The sequence below is a fragment of the Podarcis erhardii genome (genome assembly GCF_964252035.2).
Source record: "Podarcis erhardii genome assembly, chromosome: 7".
Classification (NCBI taxonomy): domain Eukaryota; kingdom Metazoa; phylum Chordata; class Lepidosauria; order Squamata; family Lacertidae; genus Podarcis; species Podarcis erhardii.
In genome coordinates this window covers 89,830,266-89,850,774 of record NC_138511.1, presented here as the reverse complement: position 1 = coordinate 89,850,774, position 20,509 = coordinate 89,830,266, and the positions used below count along the sequence as shown (strand labels likewise).

The following is a 20,509-nucleotide window of genomic DNA, read 5'->3' as shown; positions in this document are numbered from 1 at the left end:
AACAAAATTTTATGGAAAAGTGGGATAGATATAAAACAATACAGTAAAGGTTTGCTATCTATGCTAGCATTTGATTGACGTGGGAGTGAGACTGAGTTGAGAAATAAGACTAAGAGCACATATTGATATAGGAATGTATTAGATATAATGTAAAGAAATATACAATAGTAAGAGTACATTCATGTAAAAAAGGAATATACAACGGTATAGACAGGAAGTCTAGAGTGTTGGAATGTATATGATTTTGGGGGGGAAATTAGTTTTTTCTCTTTGTTCTTCCTTTTTTTGTTTCATTTTCTTTCTAGGTATATAAAATTTGTATATAATTTTTGTATACATGTTGGAAATTATAGTAAGTCCTGTAACGTAATATGACAACGTTTACCGATGTAATATAAGAATGTTAACAAATAAATAAAATGCAAATTCAAAAAAGAAGCAAAAATTATGTCCAGGCAAGAAACAAAACACATGATCTGTTCTAACATGGACTGCCTTTGTCTTGAGTGCCAGCTGTTCCGCTCAGTCCAGATGGTTTTTTCCACCCTGGGGGCGGTGGGGAAAGGGGGCTGTGGTGGCCCCAATCCGACTCACCCCCACCCCATCCATTGCCATCCAGCTTCCTAAGTTTGCCCAGAAATCCTGGTCAGATTTGCTTCCCCAGCCTGCTCTCTTTCGCAAAAATGATGTCTTGGCATCTGTGGTCCAACCTGCACAGCAGAGCGTTCAATCCGAGGCAGCATTCGCACTGGGGGCCTGAAACAAAGAAGGGCAGGGAGAAATAAGAACTTGGTTGGAGCACCATGAGCAGAAACGGTGTGGGAAATTGTGTCGGAATGTGAGCAGCCAAAGTTCGTTTCAATCGATCGTATTTTCTGGAAACTTGGGAATCGGTGGCGTTGAGCAATATATAAATTACAGTGGTACCTCGCAAGACGAATGCCTCGTAAGACGAAAAACGCGCAAGACGAAAGGGTTTTTTGTTTTTTGAGTTGCTTCGCAAGACGATTTTCCCTATGGGCTTGCTTTGCAAGACAGAAACGTCTTGCGAGTTTGTTTCCTTTTTCTTACAACCGTTAATACCCAGGGAATCCGCGCTCCGCAAGACGAAAAAATCGCAAGACGAAACAACTCGCGGAATGAATTAATTTCGTCTTGCGAGGCACCACTGTAAATATTTAAATAAAGTCGAATCAAATGAACCAGCTGAAAAGCAGCCTCCGCCACACTTTTCACAAGTTCCCAAAAGTTTATTTGGGGCAGCTTAGCAGGTGGTTAGGCTGTTCTGAAACTGCTTTAAGCTTGTAGAATCGATAACCAGGAGGCAGGAAGGCACAGAGCAGAAGAATATCTGAAGAGCAGCTGCTGGATCAGGCCAATGGTCCCAGCAGCCTGTTCTTACAATGGCCAACCAGATATCTGCAGGAAACCAACAAGCAGGATCTGATCCCAAGAGCAAACCCCCCCTCCCAGGGCTTCCAGCAACTGGGATTCAGAAGCATTGCTGCCTCTCACTATATGATACAATACAATAATCTTTATTGTCATTGTCCCATACAGAACAACGAAACTGAAAAATCTACACAAGACATTCAAAAACCAACAACAAACCCAGGTATCCCAACCTGGTTAGCCCCCTAAAAACTCTGATACCCCATTTTAAAAATACAATATACTCCCATAGAGACACCTTACACTGCGTTTAAAACCAAAATCGCATTTGGATAGAAACTGTTTCTCAGGCGGCTAGTCCTAGTCTTTATAACCCTGGACCTTCTTCCAGAAGGCAGAAGCTGAAAGAGATCATTTCCGGGGTGCGCACTATCCTGCGCTATCTCTGCAGCTTTCTGATGGCACCTGGAAGCGTAGATTTGATCCAAGGTGGGAAGAGTGCACCCAATTATTCTCCCCGCAGTCTTTACAACCCTGGACAGCATTGTTTTTTCCCTGGCCGTGCAGCTCCCAAACCACACACACAGACCATAAGTTAATACACTCTCCACAGTACAATGGTAAAATGCCATCAACAGGTCCTTTGAGAGATTGTTTTTCCGGAGGAGTCTCAGAAAATATATCCTTTGCTGTGCTCTCTTCATCAGGTCTTTGCTGTTTTCTCCCCAGGTTGTGGGAACAGAGAGCAGAGCCATCCTGGCTAGGAGCCACCAAGAGCTTCTCCTCCTCCACGGATTTGCCCCATCCTCTTTTAAAGCCACCCAAGTCAGTGGCTATCACTGCCTCAAGTGGCAGGGAGTTCCATAGTTCAACTCTGCTACATGATGATCTTTTAACTGCCCCGAATTTCCCAGGCTTCAGAGCCCAGTTGTCTGGTGTGGCAGTGCCACGAGGAGAATAAAGGGGTTGCCCTCAACAACCCTCTGGACTCCCTTCCAACTCCTACAGACAGTTCAATAAGATCCGGGGGTTCTTACCGGCATTTCTTGCTCCTCGCGACTCTGCTTCGCCCGCTGATAAGCCTCCATGATCACAGCTCTCCTGCGAGAGGAACAAGGTGGTCACTAGCTTCTGGTACCCCAAGCCGCTTGGCCCTCCTTTCTTTACAGAAAGAAAAGCTTCTGAGCATAAACAGAGTGCTTTTCATACAACCACCGAGCAAACACGGCCACAGGTCTGGGATTAGGGGGCACCTACTTTTTTCAGTGGTTTTAAATGTGAGAAATTGTTGAAAATAAAGAAGAATTGAAACAAGCTAACTGGACTTTTGGGCTGGAAGTGTAAGGAATACATAATAACCAGAATCCCTCTAGAGGGGATTCAGGGACACTACAAGAATGGAAATAGGTCGAAAAATACTAGCTGATCCGGAAGAGGTTGCTTTTCTCGTGAGAAAATTGGTACAGCAGAGCCATGTTTTGTCTACAGCCCAGGCAGCTGACCAAGAAAAAGTGCAGAAAGAGATATTTGCTGAACAGGAGCATCAGGAAGGAGGGGCTGACATGTTGCAGAAGGCAAAAGGGAACCGGAGGCCTGTCAAGAAGGATATAAAAGAAAAAGAGGACTGGACGCTGAAAACTTGGTTTGAACTGAAGAAGGAAGAATGGAAAGTTCTCCCTTTGTGGAGAGCTGAAGAATTTGGGACATTTGGACCTATAAAGATGAAGAAACAAGTTTTGAGCTCCACCTTTAAATCTGGAGGCCCAGCTGGATGGAACATGGACATTTTTGGGATAGAGCTCTTCCGAGACTCGGTGGTTATTACAGAGGACTTTCAAAAAAACCGGCAGAAAGGAACTGAGAGAGATTTAAGGGCTTTTGATGTGAGGAATCCAGGCTGACAGCATAAGGATAAATGGACAATGGTTTGGGGATTGAAACCGGGAAGGGGAGGGTGGGATCTGGAAATCCGAAGGGTGCACAAGTATGTTTTTGATTCTTTCTATTGTTTCTTTTTTTTGTATTGCTATTAGTGTAAAAACGGGGAATTCGTGCAAGGGAAACAGGGTCGACCTTAGAAAAAGTCTTTAAGCATAATGATTAATGATTAATGATTAATGTTAATGAATAATGATTAATGTTAAAGTTAAAATTTGATATATAAATTGAACTAGACATAATAACAAATTAGGGTTAAAAATTTAAGAACAAGAACTTGTTGAATAAATATTGGATAAGGAACACAAGAAGGGGAGGTGAGGGGAAGTCGCAGAAAAGAAGTTATTGAAAAAAAAGGAATGTTAAGGTTGACTGTTTTTCTTTTTTTGTTTTCTTTTTTCTTTTTTGTATTATTTGAAACTTCAATAAATATCATTTTAAAAAATAAAATAAAAATAAAATGTGGTTCTTTTTTTGGGGGGGGTGTAATAATAATAATATAATTTATTTGTACCCTACCCATCTGGCTGGGTTTCCCCAGCCACTCTGGGCGGCTTCTAACAAAGATTAAAAATACAATAAAACATCAGTCATTAAAAACCTCCCTGAACAGGGCTGCCTTCAGATATCTTCTAAATGTCAGGTAGTTATTTATTTCCTTGACATCTGGTGGGAGGGCGTTCCACAAGGCGGGCGCCACTACCAAGAAGGCCCTCTGACTGGTTCCCTGTAACTTGGCTTCTCGCAGCGAGGGAACTGCCAGAAGGCCCTCAGCGCTGGACCTCAGTGTCCGGGCAGAACGATGGGGGTGGAGACGCTCCTTCAGGTACACTGGACCGAGGCTGTTGAGGGCTTTAAAGGTCAGCACCAACACTTTGAATTGTGCTCGGAAACGTACTGCGAGCCACTGTAGGTCTTTCAGGACTGGTGTTATGTGGTCTCGGCGGCCGCCCCCAGTCACCAGTCTAGCTGCCGCATTCTGGATTAGTTGTAGTTTCCGGGTCACCTTCAAAGGTAGCCCCACGTAGAGCGCATGACAGTAGCGGGAGATAACCAGAGCATGCACCACTGGCCAGACAGTCTGCAGGCAGGGAGGGTCTCATCCTGCGTACCAGCTGGAGCTGGTTATTGGGTTCTTGCTTTTATTTTGGTTTTATATATATATATATATTGGTTTTTATGTTGATCTTTTCTGTGAACTGCCCTGAGACCTCCGGATATAGGGCGGTACAGTGGTACCTCGGGTTAAGTACTTAATTCGTTCCAGAGGTCTGTTCTTAAGCTGAAACTGTTCTTAACCTGAAGCACCACTTTAGCTAATGGGGCCTCCTGCTGCTGCCGCGCCGCCGGAGCACAATTCTGTTCTCATCCTGAAGCAAAGTTCTTAACCCGAGCTACTATTTCTGGGTTAGCAGAATCTGTAACCTGAAGCGTATGTAACCCAAAGTACCACTGTATATAAATTCAATAAATCATCATCATCATCATCATCTGGACCCCGCCCCAAACTCCACCCACAGGTCCGTACTTGGCTCCACCCACTGGCCCAGAAGCCCCGCCCAGGCCCCGGAATCCTTTAGGTTTCGAAAGCTGACGATCCTTCTTACTGGAGCGCACCATTGTGTGTTTTAGAAGAAACGGACCCCCCTGCAGATATGAGAGCGGGGTGGGGGTGCGTGATTCCCAGGGAATGTGGAATAATACTTACTTGCTAGCCAGGCCTCCCCCAGGGGGAAGGTTAGGGTTTGCCTCTGTAGCCAGACGTTGGAAGACGGAGACGAGGTTGGGACCCCCTTCCTGTTCCAGTAGTTCATCGTAAAGCTCTGGGGTGAGTTTTGGGGTGGGGTGAGAGAAGTAGAGGGGTTGGTTACCTCAATGGCGCTGGCGGATAATTGCCCCACCAGTGGCTTCTAGATCCCCACCCAGACACAAACAGGTCCATGAATAATCATAGTTTAGAGGTCCCGGGCCCTAAGGAAGTCAGACTATCCTCCACCGGGGCCAGGGCCTTCTCAGTGGTGGCTCCGACCTGGTGGAATGCTCTGTCCCATGAGCCCAGGGCCCTGCAGGATTTAACTTCCTTCCGCAGGGACTGTAAGACAGAGCTATTCCACCTGGCTTTCAATTTGAACTTAGCTTGATCTTTTATTCCCCTTCCTTCCCTCCCCCTCCCCTTTTTATGAAGATTACCCGCTCTGGGATCCCACAGCTAATTCTCCCCTAGTCTCCTCGCTGGCCCAAGTAGGACTAACTTAGCCAGCTAGCCCTGGTGATCATCTAATGTTTACTGGATGGATTTCCCCCCAAATTGATTTATTGTTATTCACGTTTTATGTGGTATTTTATGCTGTTTTTTGTTGCATCAATTAAGTGTTTTAAATTTGTTGTTAGCTGCCCTGAACCGGAAAGGGTGGGGTATAAATAATAATTTATTATTATTATTATTATTATTATTATTATTATTATTATTATTATTATTATTATCTCTATTTGAGTCTGCAGAACAGGCACCGAAGGACGAGAGTTCGAATGATCAAAACAGAGCCCTATGCAAAAGAGCTCAGCTCCCACACCTGCTGTTTGGCGCGATCCTTGCAGAACCTGAGTTGCAACTTTGCAAGACTCTTTCTTGCCTAAGCTCCGAGCTCGGCTCCTCAGATCTATAGCACTGCATGTAGACCTCCAAGCCAAACAAAACGGTGTCCTTGTGTTATGTACTGAGTTGACTGGGATCCAAAAGGCAGCAGTCTGATTGGTCCTAGAACAATAGGCTTCATAATGCAACAGTCTGATTGGTCCTAGAACAATAGGATTCAGAATGCAGCAGTCTGATTGGTCCTAGAACAATAGGCTTCATAATGCAACAGTCTGATTGGTCCTAGAACAATGGGATTCAGAATGCAGCAGTCTGATTGGTCCTAGAACAATAGCATTCAGAATGCAGCTGTCTGATTGGTCCTCGAACAATAGGATTCAGAATGCAGCAGTCTGATTGGTCCTAGAACAATGGGATCCAGAATGCAGCAGTGTGATTGGTCCTCGAACAATAGGATCCAGAATGCAGCAGTCTGATTGGTCCTAGAACAATGGGATTCAGAATGCAGCAGTCTGATTGGTCCTAGAAAAATAGGATTCAGAATGCAGCAGTCTGATTGGTCCACAGGAGAATCCCGGAACTAGCCAATCACGTGGGGCCCATTGTGTAAATAATGTATATAAAGCAGTTATTGTGGGGGAACTTCTACTCCTTCTCACCACTATGAGCTGAATAAAGAGCATGAAATCCACTCTCGACTCTGAGTATATTTCACCTTGGCAGAAAGGACAGCGGAAACTGTGGTGTCTTTAGTATATATGGTTTCATTTATACATATGCACAACCTGATCCTAGTCTGGAGGACTCATGGCGTTCGCAGCCCTACAGATCTTGTGTCTCCATTAGCCTTGGGATCCAGCACAGAGCAAGCAGGTCTCTGTGTCTCCAGCTTCCAGCCTCCTTCCAGCTCAGCTCACAGACAAAGCACTAGCTATTGTTCAGATAGGTCAGGGGGCTGAAGGAGAGTCCCACCCGTTATCCTGGAGGATAACTCTGCAACCTAGCTCATTCTTTTGGAATGCGGATGAGGACGCTTTAGCTCAGGGGTCAGCAAACTTTTTCAGCAGGGGGCCGGTCCACTGTCCCTCAGACTTTGTGGGGGGCCGGACTATATTTTTTGAGGGGAGGGGGAATGAACAGATTCCTATGCCCCACAAATAACCCAGAGATGCATTTTAAATAAAAGCACACATTCTACTCATGTAAAAACACGCTGATTCCTGGACTGGTCTGTGGACCAAATTTAGAAGGCGATTGGTGAAAAAGTTTGCTGACTCCTGTGATGGACTATGCTAGGGGTCAGCAACCTTTTTCAGCCGTGGGCCAGTCCCCTGTCCCTCAGACCGTGGGGGGGGGGCAGACTATTTTTTGGGGGGGGGAGGGGAATAAACGAATTCCTGTGCCCCACAAATAATCCAGAGATGCATTATAAATAAAAGCACACATTCTACTCATGTCAAAACACCAGGCAGGCCCCACAAATTACCCAGAGATGCATTTTAAATAAAAGCACACATTCTACTCATGTAAAAACACGCTGATTCCCAGACTGTCCATGTGCCAGATTTAGAAGGCGATTGGGCCGGATCCAGCCCCCTGGGCCTTAGTTTGCCTACCCATGCTTTAGCTCATTGTTGTGCAAAGGAACCTTTCTGAGTAGCTCACCCACAGAATCCTCTGTTAGATACTAACCCTCACTTGGGTACCCAAGAACTGGAAGGGACCCAGGGCATCATCTAAACCGACCCCTCTCCCCAAAACCTCACAGCACTACTTTCCCTTCCGTTATTTTTCCTCCCCGTTCTCAAAATCCCACTCCTCCCTTTTGCCAGCGGCCAATGAGGCCTCTGTTACAGGGAACCAGGCAGAGGGCCTTCTCGGTGGTGGCACCTGCTCTGTGGAACGCGCTCCCAGCAGATGTCAAAGACAGAGTAGCCAATGAGGCCTCCCAGGCCTCGCTACATCACAGCACAAACGGCGTACGCACCTGCCACCCTCTTGTCCAGGGAAGCGTCCAGCTCCTGCTCCTTCTGCAAGGCCTCCTCGGAGACGCCTGGGGCAGCTGGGAAGCAGAGCACGATGCAGGTCATGTTGTCACGGCTGCCCTGCAGGGAGAGCGTAGAGTCGTCTGAGGATTGTGTCCTCCTAACTGCTTAGCAAAGCAAATTTTTTTTGCAAGGTGTACGGCCATCTTAAGGAAATCAGCTCTGAGTGCTCACTGGAAGGACAGTTCCTTCCAGTTCCTTCCATACATTTCCTTCCATACATTTCCCAGTAGTGATGTATGCTCATCGTCTAACATTGTGTATGCCATCAAATGCCAACAGTGTCCTTCAGCTCTCTATATTGGACAAACAGGCCAGACCTTACGCCAAAGAATAAACGGACATAAATCGGACATCAGGAATCACAAGACAGAGAAACCAGTAGGAGAACACTTCAATCTCCCAGGACATTCTATACAAGATCTCAAAGTAATTGTTCTACTACAAAGGAATTTCAGAAATAGACTGGAAAGAGAAGCTGCTGAATTACAATTTATCACCAAACTTAAAACCATGGAGAAACCTGGTCTGAACAAAGACCTTGGATTCTTATCTCATTATACATGACAAAGCCATTTTTCACCTTTTCACCCCTTGCTTTTTCCTGTAAGACCTATTGCAGTCGTTAAGAGTCGTCAACAGGCTCATCACAGCTATCTGCCAATCACCCATTCCCACCACCCTTCTGAGTAATACCCCTCCCCACCTTCTCACTATATAGAAGGGTCTGGAAACTTCTGTTTCAGTGTATCTGAAGAAGTGTGCATGCACACGAAAGCTCATACCAAGAACTGACTTAGTTGGTCTTTAAGGTGCTACTGGAAGGAATTTGTTTTGTTTTGACACTGGAAGGACAGATCGTGAAGCTGAGGCTCCAATACTTTGGCCACCTCGTGAGAAGAGAAGACTTCCTGGAAAAGACCCTGATGTTGGGAAAGATGGAGGGCACAAGGAGAAGGGGACGACGGAGGACGAGATGGTGGGACAGTGTTGTTGTTTTGTATTATTATTATTTTTTATTATTATTATTATCATGCCAACAAAGGTCCGTATAGTTCAAGCTATGGTTTTCCCAGTAGTGATGTATGGAAGTGAGAGCTGGACCATAAAGAAGGCTGATTGCTGAAGAATGGATGCTTTTGAATTCTGGTGCTGGAGGAGACTCTTGAGAGTCCCATGGACTGCAAGAAGATTAAACGTCTCCATTCTGAAGGAAATCAGCCCTGAGTGCTCACTGGAAGGACAGATCCTGAAGCTGAGGCTCCAAGACTTTGGCCACCTCAGGAGAAGAGAAGACTCCCTGGAAAAGACCCTGATGTTGGGCACAAGGAGAAGGGGACGACAGAGGACGAGATGGTGGGACAGTGTTCTCAAAGCTACCAGCATGAGTTTGACCAAACTGCGGGAGGCAGTGGAAGATAGGAGGGCCTGGCGTGCTCTGGTCCATGGGGTCACAAAGAGGCGGACATGACTAAACAACTAAACAACAACAAACGGCCATCTTCTTCAACCTTATTCTCCCTAGACAAACATGTCAGGGGCCAGATCCGTTTCCTTACTCCCAGATGCACGAGACAGAGCCAGCCTAGTCTGTTTACAGGCAATGCTTTGACTCCTTATATGAGGAAAAGTTGCAATATCTTGGGGGGGGGTTAGCAGAGAAAAAGGGCATGTATTTTGGGGGTGCAGACAGCATGTTAGAGGTCATGCATGGTGCAAAGAAAGTGAGAATGTGCAGCATTTTTAATAGCGTCAGTGTTGGTGCTGACCTTGAAAGCCCTAAACGGCTTCGGTCCAGTATACCTGAAGGAGCGTCTCCACCCTCATCGTTCTGCCCGGACACTGAGGTCCAACGCTGAGGGCCTTCTGGAGGTTCCCTCGCTGCGAGAAGCCAAGTTACAGGGAACCAGGCAGAGGGCCTTTTTGGTGGTGGCGCCTGCCCGGTGGAATGCCCTCCCACCAGATGAGAAAAATAACTACCAGACTTTTAGAAGACATCTGAAGGCAGCCCTGTTTAGGGAAGCCTTTAATGTATAATAGGTTATTGTATTTTAGTGTTCTGTTGGAAGCCGCCCAGAGTGGCTGGGGAAACCCCGCCAGAAGGGCGGGGTATAAATAATAAATCATTATCATTATCATTATCATTATCATTATCATTATCATTATCATTCCACCTTTCTCTCCAAGGAGCTCTGCCTCTGTGTTTAATCTCCAGAACAACCCTGTGAGGTAGGTTAGGCTGAGAGGCAGTGACAGGCCCCCAAAGTCACACCCAACAGGCCTTATGGCCGATTGGTGATTTGAACCCTGGTTTCTCCCAGGTCCTGGTCCGACACTCTCGCCATCCCTCTATACTTAATATATGGATGGACACACCCATCAAGTTGAATGCTGGGAGACAAAAGAGGAGACTTCATCGCACATAGTTAAACCGTGGAACTCCCTTCCACTAGACGTAGCAAAGGCCATCAACTAGGATGGCTTTCAAAGAGGGGTTAGACAAATTAATGGAGAAGGGGGCTGGCTACCATTGGCCACTAGTCATGATGGCTGTGTTTTACTCCCACCCAGTACGCCAGTTTCTGGGAACCCCAAGGGGGCGAGAACTGCTGTGCCCACATCCTACTTTTAGACTCCCCACAAAGCTGCTGTGAGAACAGGATACTAGACTAGGTGGGCCATTGGCCTGATCCAGTAATAATAGTAATAATAATAGTAATAATAATAATTTATTTATACCCCACCCATCTGGCTGGGTTTCCCCAGCTACTCTGGGTGGCTTCCAACAGAATATTAAAATACTATAGTCTATTAAACATTAAAAGCTTCTATAAAACATATTTTGCTGCACTGTGCGAAATATGAGCAAGCCAGGGCTGAACTGATAAAATTACCCTTGCTGGTACCTTTCCCAGAAAAATCAGAGGCTCACTATGTCAGGTTCCTATTGGAAGACTGGACAAACACTAGAACAATAGCAGCGGCGAAGTTTTTATCGGTGGTTGCAAGAACCAATGATTCCTATCTTTAAGTCTGAACAAAATGCTTGTTTAACTGGAGGTAGGCTGTATGAATTGTGCATTGCTTTGTAACGATTTGTTGGGTCTCTGGACCATAATAAAGATTGATTGATTAAAAGCTTCCCTAAACAGGGCTGCCTTCAGATGTCTTCTAAAAGTCTGGTAGTTGTTGTTCTCTTTGACATCTGCTGGGAGCACGTTCCACAGAGCAGGTGCCACCACCGAGAAGGCCCTCTGCCTGGTTCCCTGTAACTTGGCTTCTCGCAGCGAGGGAACCACCAGAAGGCCCTCGGCGCTGGACCTCAGTGTCTAGGCTGAACAATGGGGATGGAGACGCTCCTTCAGGTCTACTGGGCCTTTGAGGCCATTGAGGGCTTTCAATTCAACACCAACACTTTGAATTTGCTCGGAAACGTACTGGGAGCCAGTGTAGGTCTTTCAAGACAAGCTGTGACTCCTGCAGTGCAGGGGGTTGGACTGGAGGACCTTTGGAGGACCCTCCCAACACTACAATTCTGTGATTCTATACCTGCATCGTTTCCGCTTTCTTTAGAGCAGGGAAGGGACAGTTCCCTGGAGCCCAATGAAGTTCGGAGGGACACCTGCTCCCCTCACCAGCTGCTTAAACCTCCTTCAAGATGCTCCACAGACCTCAGGTCTTTAACGAACTCTTCTGGAACTCACCTTTCTTGCCCCTCCTAAATGACTTCTTGATGCTCCACTGTCCTACTTCGCTAATCCTGGACCTCCAGTGCCCTCAGTTGGCAGCTGCTTCCTTAAGCCCTTGGGGGAAGGAGGCTGATGTGTGTTAATTACGTGACTGGGCCCAGAAATGGAGATAAATGCCCAGCAGGAGAAGGAAAAGGGCAGCAGCAATCTTAAAACTGAATGCAGAGAGTCCCACAGATCCAGTTAAGCCAGGAAGATCTCAGGTTCCTCTAAACTTGGGTTGGTTGGTTCAACGTTCAGCTTACCGGGGAAACTCAGCCAGATGGGCAGGGTATAAATAATAAATTAATATTATTATTACCGTATTTTTCGCCCTATAGGACGCACTTTTCCCCCTCAAAAAATGAAGGGGAAATGTGTGTGCGTCCTATGGGGCGAATGCAGGCTTTCGGTGAAGCCTGGAGAGCGAGAGGGGTCGGTGCGCACCGACCCCTCTCGCTCTCCAGGCTTCAGGAAGCTATCCGCAAGCAGCGGAGCGCTACCCCTGCTTGCGGAGAGTTGCCTGCATGCCAAAGCCTGCGCACGCTGAGCTCAGCGCGTCCAGGCTTTGCGGACCTCTCTGCAAGCAGCGGGAGCCAGCCCTGGGGTCCCACGGCTTGCAGAGAGCTGCCTGTTTGGGGGCTGGGGTCAGGGGAAGCTCGGGCCTCCCCCGCCCCAGCCCCGTGCCTGGGGGGGGAAATAATTTTTTCCCCTTCATTTCCCCCCCAAAAAACTAGGTGCACCTTATGGGACGGTGCATCCTATAGGGCGAAAAATACGGTATTTCTTTGTAATAATTTAGTATTATTACTGTTATGTACTGTGCGCCCTGGGCCAGCAGGGGGATACTGTAGATAGTTATGCAAATAAGGGATCGAAAGTGACGTTCAGTGATTGGATAGTTACAGAAAGTGGTTACAGTTATGTTGTACTGGAGCTCTATATAAGCAGGCTGGCTGAACCCTTCAGTTCAGTTCTGTTCTGGCCTTTGAATAAACAAGAGCTGTTTGAAGAATCGCTGTGTCGTCTGATATGTTCACCCACAACTTAACTACTATTATTATTATTATTATTATTATTATTATTATTATTATTTCTTCAGCCTGCTTAATGCTTTAATTTTCATTCTGGGGAAGAGGAGTAGTTTTTCCTTTCCTTTCAAGGAGTTGCGATTCCTGCATTGCAGGGGGTTGGACTGGATGACCTCTGGGGTTCCCTTCCAACTCTATGAAATGGAGGCAGTGAGAGATTTTCCTTTCTTGGGCTCCATGATCACTGCAGGTGGTGACAGCAGTCACGAAATTAAAAGACGCCTGCTTCTTGGGAGAAAAGCAATGACAAACCTAGACAGCATCTTAAAAAGCAGAGACATCACCTTGCCAACAAAAGTCCGTATAGTTCAAGCTCTGGTTTTCCCAGTAGTGATGTATGGAAGTGAGAGCTGGACCATAAAGAAGGCTGATGGCGAAGAATGGATGCTTTTGAATTGTGGTGCTGGAGGAGACTCTTGAGAGTCCCATGGACTGCAAGAAGATCAAACCTCTCCATTCTGAAGGAAATCAGCCCTGAGTGCTCCCTGGAAGGACAGATCCTGAAACTGAGGCTCCAAGACTTTGGCCACCTCATGAGAAGAGAAGACTCCCTGGAAAAGACCCTGATGTTGGGAAAGATGGAGGGCACAAGGAGAAGGGGACGACAGAGGATGAGATGGTTGAACAGTGTTCTTGAAGCTACCAGCATGAGTTTGACCAAATTGCGGGAGGCAGTGGAAGACAGGAGTGCCTGGCGTGCTCTGGTCCGGGGAGTCACAAAGAGGCGGACATGACTAAACGACTAAATGACTAAACAACAACAACAACATTTCTGTGGTTACTTGCCCTTTCCCCTAAGGACTCAGGGTGGGTTACGGGATCAAATCACAATATTAAACAGAATTTAGAACACCTTGCCATCGTCAAAATAAGGTGGGTTCTAAAAAGACGGACCTCCTGTCGCTATTTTGGGAAGAACTGTGTGGCTGCAAGAGCTGTTTGACAGTGGAACAGATTCCCTCGGAGGGCAGAGGGATCTCCATGGTCAGAGCTTTTTAAGCAGAGGTTGGAAGGACATCTGTCAGGGATGCCTTAGCTGTGATCCCTGCATTATTGCCGGGGAATGAGGAAAAGCCTTTGCAAGTTCTGCGGTTCCTTTCTATGCAACTTGCCCTGGCTGAAGGATGCCATTTCCGGATTCCAGAGTCCTCCCATTCGGAGGTAGCATGCCTTATGATTTACCTTACTTACTGGTTTGCTCAAGCTACGAAAACTTAGGAGCAGCCTTGTTCAATGATTTACATCTCCCAGCTGGGAGGTTGATTGGATATCCGACTTTTTATTAAGGGACAGGTCTCCCTACACCTATGAGAAAGGGGCCTGTTTTGCCTTTAGTGTGGCAATTTTGGAAGAAGATTGGAAAAAAATTAAAGTATATCTTCAAAAATATTGTAAAATTAAGGATTGTTAGAAAGATGCTGGAAAAAGAAAATTATATGGTTTTGGTAGAAATGATATAAAGGATTAAGTAAAAACAAATTGATGAAATTGATGAAAGAGAGAACGTAAAATAACAATATATTAAACAAATTATTAAGTTAAAAACAAGGTTGGAAGGATTTGCTGGAATAACAATTTGAACTAGAATACAAAAAGGGAAGGTGTGAGGAGGTCAAGGAAATAAGTAAAGGAAGAAAGTTATGTAAAGGTTTAATCTTTTTTTTTCTTTTTCAATGATTGTATTTTTTCTTTGTATTTTTTCTGCTTTTTGTATTTTTCTTTTTTCTTTTTGTAATTCTTAAAATTCTGAATAAACATTATGAAAAAAAAAATTGAGTGGCAATTTTAAGGACTCACAGAATCCTTAAATCACAGAAATGTAGAGTGGGGTGGGGGCCCTGAAAAATCATCTAGTCCAAGCCCTGAAATGCAGGAATATTCAGTTGTCCCATACAGGGATTGAACCTGCAGCCCTGGTGTTATCACCACCGCAAAAACATTTGTAAGGGATGGTAAGTTACATTTTTCCAGGGGAGCAAACGCTTGTCTGGTTTTAATAATTATTTTAACCGTGTAATGTGTTTTATTTATTTTGTGTTTTTCAAAGGCATCAATAATAATGGGGGTTGGACTAGATGGGCACTGGGTGTCCCTTCCAACGCTGTCATTAGAATCAAAGAATTGTATTGCTGGAAAGGACCCTGAGGGCTAACTAGTCCTACCCCCCATACGATACGATAATCTTTATTCTCAGGCAGCTAGTCCTAGTCTTTATAACCCTGGACCTTCTTCCAGAAGGCAGAAGCTGAAAGAGATCATTTCTGGGGTCCGCACTATCCTGCGCGATCTCTGCAGCTTTCTTATGGCACCTGGAAGCGTAGATTTGATCCAAGGTGGGAAGAGTGCACCCAATTATTCTCTCTGCAGTCTTTACACCCCTGGACAGCATTGTTTTTCCCCAGACTGTGCAGCTCCCAAACCAAACACACAGACCGTAAGTTAATACACTCTCCACAGTACAATGGTAAAATGCCACCAACAGGTCCTTTGAGAGATTATTTTTCCGGAGGATTCTCAGAAAATGTAACCTCTGCTGTTGTCTCTTCATCAGTACTTTGCTGTTTTCTCCCCAGGTTAGGTCATCTCTCAACTCCATTCCCAGAAATCAAAGCACCAAGACCTGTTCCACACACTTCCCCTCAATAATGAGTGGCTGAATATTCAATTTACATTTCCTAATGTCCACAATGAAGGGACGCGGGTGGTGCTGTGGGTTAAACCACAGAACCTAGGGCTTGCCGATCAGAAGGTCGGCAGTTCGAATCCCCGTGACAGGGGTGAGCTCCCGTTGCTCAGTCCCTGCTCCTGCCAACCTAGTAGTTCGAAAGCACATCAAGTGCAAGTAGATAAATAGGTACCACTCCGGCGGGAAGGTAAACCGCATTTCCGTGCGCTGCTCTGGCCACGGAAGCTGTACACCGGCTCCCTTGGTCAGTAGAACGAGATGAGCACCACAACCTCAGAGTCGGCCACAAGTGGACCTAATGGTCAGGGGTCCCCTTACCTTTACCTTTTAAAGTCCACAATAATCTCTTTTGTTTTATTTAAGTTAAGGAGTAAGGTTTTTTTTCCTGTACCACTCGCCCAACTGCTCAACTTCCTTCCTATAGGCCTCAGTCTCAATAATCTGAGACATCTAGAAATCTAGCTGGCCGCAATTTCCATGATACTGAAAGCCCCTGGGAAGGTTCTGAAGCCGAGGTTGGATGGTCACCTATCATGGATGCTTTAGCTGAGATCCCTGCATTGCAGGGGGTTGGAATAGATGATCCTTGGGTGCCCCTTCCAACTCTACAATTCTATGATTCTAAGTGAGGACCCCCTGCCTCTATCCTCCCCCCTCACCTTGTAGAGGCAGGAGTCCAGCACGCACTCACAGACGTCCCGTGGGCTGCCGGTGAGGCAGAGTCGTGAGCGCACGAAGGCGCACAGCCCCGCGTTGTCAAAGGTGTCCCAAACCCCGTCGCAGGCCAGCACCAGGAACTCGTCTTCATCGGGGCAGCGCTCCAGCTGGTACACCTCAGGCTCAGGGGACACCGGCTGCTCAGTGGGGCCACGCCAAGACACGGCCTTGTAGCCGAAGTCACCCAGGGCCCGGGAGACGGCTAGTGACCCATTGACCCTCTGCAGCACCACCGTGCCGCCGGCGTTCTCGATGCGCCGCCGCTCCCTCGGCTTGGTGGGCTTGTGGTCGTCGGTGTAGAAGGTGACAGCGGCCGAGCGGCAGAGGAGGGCCCTCGAGTCGCCCAGGTTGATGAAGTACAGGTGGCGGGGCGACACCAGCACGGCCACGGCAGTGGTGCCCGCGTGCTCCCAGGCCTCGGCCCGCGACAGGTCCTGCATGCGCCTGTCGATGGCCAGGAAGGCCTCGCGCACGGCCTCCTTGACGGCTGTGGGGTCCTCCTCCTGGCCGGACAGGGCCTCGGCCTCCAGCACGTGCCCGAGCAAGTGCCTGGCGCAGAACTGAGCCACCGTGCTGCCCGCGTGCCCATCGTACACGGCAAAGAAGGCCCAGCCGGCCAGGGCTCCAGGCAGCTGGGGCTGAGCGGTGTGGGCATCTTCCATGTGCGCCCGCCAGCCTTGCATGGAGCCCAGGCCGTACCTCAAGCCGCCCACCTCTCCTTCCTCCAGGAGTTTCTCCGTCTGGGGCTTGTCCAAGAAAAAACTGGGCACTTCCTGGGCCTCCTCTGCTTTGAAGAACAGAGAGACCCTTCTCTCGGCTTCGGCCACCAGGAGCCTCACGAAGGTGGCCATGCTCAGGAACTTGGCCATAAAGGACAATGTGTTCCCTGCAATGTCAAGGGGGCTGGGGCCTGCCCTGGAGATCCTGTGTTGCTGCAGTCCTTGAAGAGCGGAAGAACAGGACAGCCTTTGGGGTCAGGCCAAGGGCCCATCTAGTCCAACATCTGCTCCTTGCAGAGGCAACCACAAGCCCCAACCAGGTTCTGAGTGCTCTCTTTGAGGGACGACTCAGGCTGGCATCTTGAAAGACGCGCTAGGGATCTCTCTTGTCCCCGGCGACCACCCGCTCTCGGTCACTGGTGGCTCGCAGATCCTACCCTCTTCCGGAAGGCTGCACAATTTGGCGCCTGCCGGTCCCTGAGCTTTTGATGCCCGTTGTGCGATGGGTGCTGCACGTTAGCCGAGGAGAGTCGTTACAGCCTCAGTTGCTGATGGTGGTTTGCCCATGGGACCACCGTGGCAGCCCAGGTGGTCTTCGCTAAAGTCCTTCCTCTTTAGACGGTCCACACATCACCCCCTCTTCCGAAAATAGCATCAGCTGTTCACCCCTAATGTTCCTGCTCTGCTCCCAGCTGCTTCCAGCATCGTCTCTAGGTCACTCCCGCAGCTTCCCCCCGCCCTGCCCTGCACCCATCTGTCCCCACCCTCCGGGAAAGCTGTTCCCAATTGGCTCTCGGCTTCGGCATTAGCCCAGCGGCTCGTAATCTCTTCATCCAGCGCTAAATATGGGGTTTAAAAACCCCTAATCCTCGCCTGTGTCGGAGGCGGCCTTTGCAGGGACTCCCACTCGGGATTCACCTGCCCCCCACTCTGGCCGCCAGATGGTGCCTTTCATAGCAGACAGCTGGAGATTTCTGTTTTTAAAGCCAGGCGCCTCTTAGGGCTGGTTACGAAACAGAACCCAGAAGGTCGCAACCTTTATCCTGGTATTGCACTCCTTTGCAAATGGCCCAAATATGTTTCCTTCTGCATCACCTAATTGTAAATTGGTGAATTGAATTGGGGAACATAAACCGGTGCAAGACGTTTTGGGATTTCATTTTGACCGGAAATAATAAGAAAACTTTGCCCAAGATGAATGTTACTGAATGTTTTCGATGACACCAATGTAGACATATTGTCAAAAGAACCATTCTTCTGTACGATATTGGCAGCTCAGATAGTCTTTGCGAGTCGATGGGAAACAGTCCCAAATCTTACAAATCTGGACTGATACCTGATAATTAGATAAGGCTGATATTCCCTTACTTGGACTTTGTTATTTTAACCCATCTGTAGGCAAACTAAGGCCCAGGGGCTGGATCCAGCCCAACTGCCTTCTCAATCCGGCCCACGGACGGTCCGGGAATCAGCGTGATTTTACATGAGTAGAATGTGTGCTTTTATTCAAAATGCATCTCTGGGTTATTTGTGGGGCATAAGAGTTTGTTGACCCCTGTTTTAACCCGTACATATTCTATGCGCCTATTTTACAGCTTTGCTTTTCGGTTTCTAATTTTCACCTGTTTAATTTTCACCCTCTCTTTCATATACATTATAAAATGAAAAACAAAATCTTTAGCAACCACCTTTATCCGGGCAGCTCTGCATGTTCCAGAACGACTCATAGGCCAGCTGGGCTGCAGGAACCTCACCTCTTCAGAACCGTAGTCTTCATTCTTTCATTCTGTTGCATTTTTAACGCAAGCCTCTAGCCCACCAACTTTCCATGTTGTGCTTTTTAGACATGCATCATTTCGTGACACAGCAATTCAGTTTCACAAGCGAACAGGAGGTTAAGATAACCCCTTTCTGGCGACGCACAGTTTGGAAAGCTCTTCTCTAGCCCTTATTATGACACAGCCCATGATGCTTGTGTGTGGCCTGGTGTAACCTCATGGGGCAGAACTGAATTATGGTGCTGTGGGAGAGAAGGAGGTGAGGGCGGATGACTCAACTCGGATGAGCCACAGCTCTCCACACCCACTCCTGGTGCAAGCAGGCGCAGATAAAAGAAATCCCAGCACATGAGAACACAAGAGAAGCCCACCTAGTCCAGCATTGTTTTCTCACAGAAGCCAACCAGATGCCATATTGGGAAACCTGGAAGCAGGATCTGACCAAACAAGGTCCCTATCCCCTCCTGTGGTTTCCTCCTGTGGTTTTCAGACTGTGCCTCCAACTGTGTAGGCCAGAGCTGCTGCTGCTGCTTCTTCTGTGGCGATCCCTTGTAGCTGAGTACAATTGTCTTCCATAAACACCAGCGGCGTAGCGTGGGTTGTCAGCACCCGGGGCAAGGCAAGTAATTTGTGCCCCCTAACCCGGGGCAAGGCAAGTAATTTGCGCCCCTAACCCATAACCTGCCGCCGCTGCCAGCTTCTTCTTGCTGCTGCCTGGGCTGGGGTATTTACGGTAAGGTAGCCACGGCGGCGGCGGGTCCGTGTCAGGTGATCTGAGGCGAGTTGCCGCTGGCGCTGCCGCCCAAACGACGCCGCTTGCCCGGAGGAGGAGGAGGGCAGAGAGGCGAGGAAAATGCAACATGGCCCAGCAGCTCCAGCAGCAGTGGCAGCGGCGGGGCTGTGAGGAGGGGCTGCCTGGCGCGCCCTCCACGGCCCTGACGCGCGGGGACCGCGGCAAGCGCTGAGAGTCGCTGCCTGCCAGACGCCTTCAACCCGGACGCGTGCACAGCTCGTTGGTTTCGTGAGACATGGGGCTCTGCTACAGCCTGCGCCCGAGGCTCTTCGGCGACTCCGGAGGCGGCGAGCGCGCACCCCCCAGATGTTGCGCCCGGTGAGGCCGGCCCCCCCGGACCCCCCACGCTACGCCACTGCTAAACACAGTTTTAACAATGAGTCCGTAAGGGGCCCGGATGCGGCCCAATCGCCTTCTCAATCCGGCCCACGGACGGTCCAGGAATCAGCGTGTTTTTACATGAGTAGAATGTGTGCTTTTATTTAAAATGCATCTCTGGGTTATTTTTGGGGCATGGGACTTTGTCCATTCCCCCCCCCCCAAAAAAAATATAGTCCAATCCTCCACAAGGTCTGAGGACCGGCCCACCACGGCTGAAAAACTTTGCTGACCCCTGTTTTATCATGTTTTTAGTATTCTGTTAGGTCCAGAGTGGCTGGAGAAACCCAGCCAGATGGGCGGGGGTATAAATATTATTATTATTATTATTATTATTATTATTATTATTATTATTATTATTATTGCCATTTGCCAGGGATTGTTTCCTGTGATTCCTGCATTGGGCTAGATGACTCTTGTATCCCTATATCCACCCTGTTGACCTGGTGGTGTTCAGCCCTCCCAGCATGTGATGATTCACCCCCACTCCCCAATTCTGCTCTGCAGCGAAAGCAGGAGGGCGGGACTACATGTTGAGTGGCAGGCAGGCAACCCAACCTCCCCATCCATCCATCCTTCCTCCCTCCTGCCTGGGCGGGCCTTCTCCCTCCTAAGGCGAGCCAGACCTCTCCCTCTCCACGACCACCC

General features: G+C 48.1%; 1 protein-coding gene across 1 annotated transcript; it reads right to left on the bottom strand.

Annotated features, from left to right (window-relative positions):
* Positions 1-39: 39 nt before the first annotated feature.
* On the bottom strand, positions 40-18,422 carry PPM1N (protein phosphatase, Mg2+/Mn2+ dependent 1N (putative)). The gene is made up of 5 exons (XM_081869288.1): positions 16,136-18,422; positions 7,914-8,031; positions 5,039-5,153; positions 2,430-2,493; positions 40-756 (listed from the first exon to the last, which is right to left on the bottom strand). The coding sequence occupies exons 1-5, from the start codon at positions 17,060-17,062 to the stop codon at positions 727-729; spliced, it is 1,254 nt and encodes a 417-aa protein (XP_081725414.1). The 5' UTR covers positions 17,063-18,422; the 3' UTR covers positions 40-726.
* Between the last annotated feature and the right edge of the window lie 2,087 nt (positions 18,423-20,509).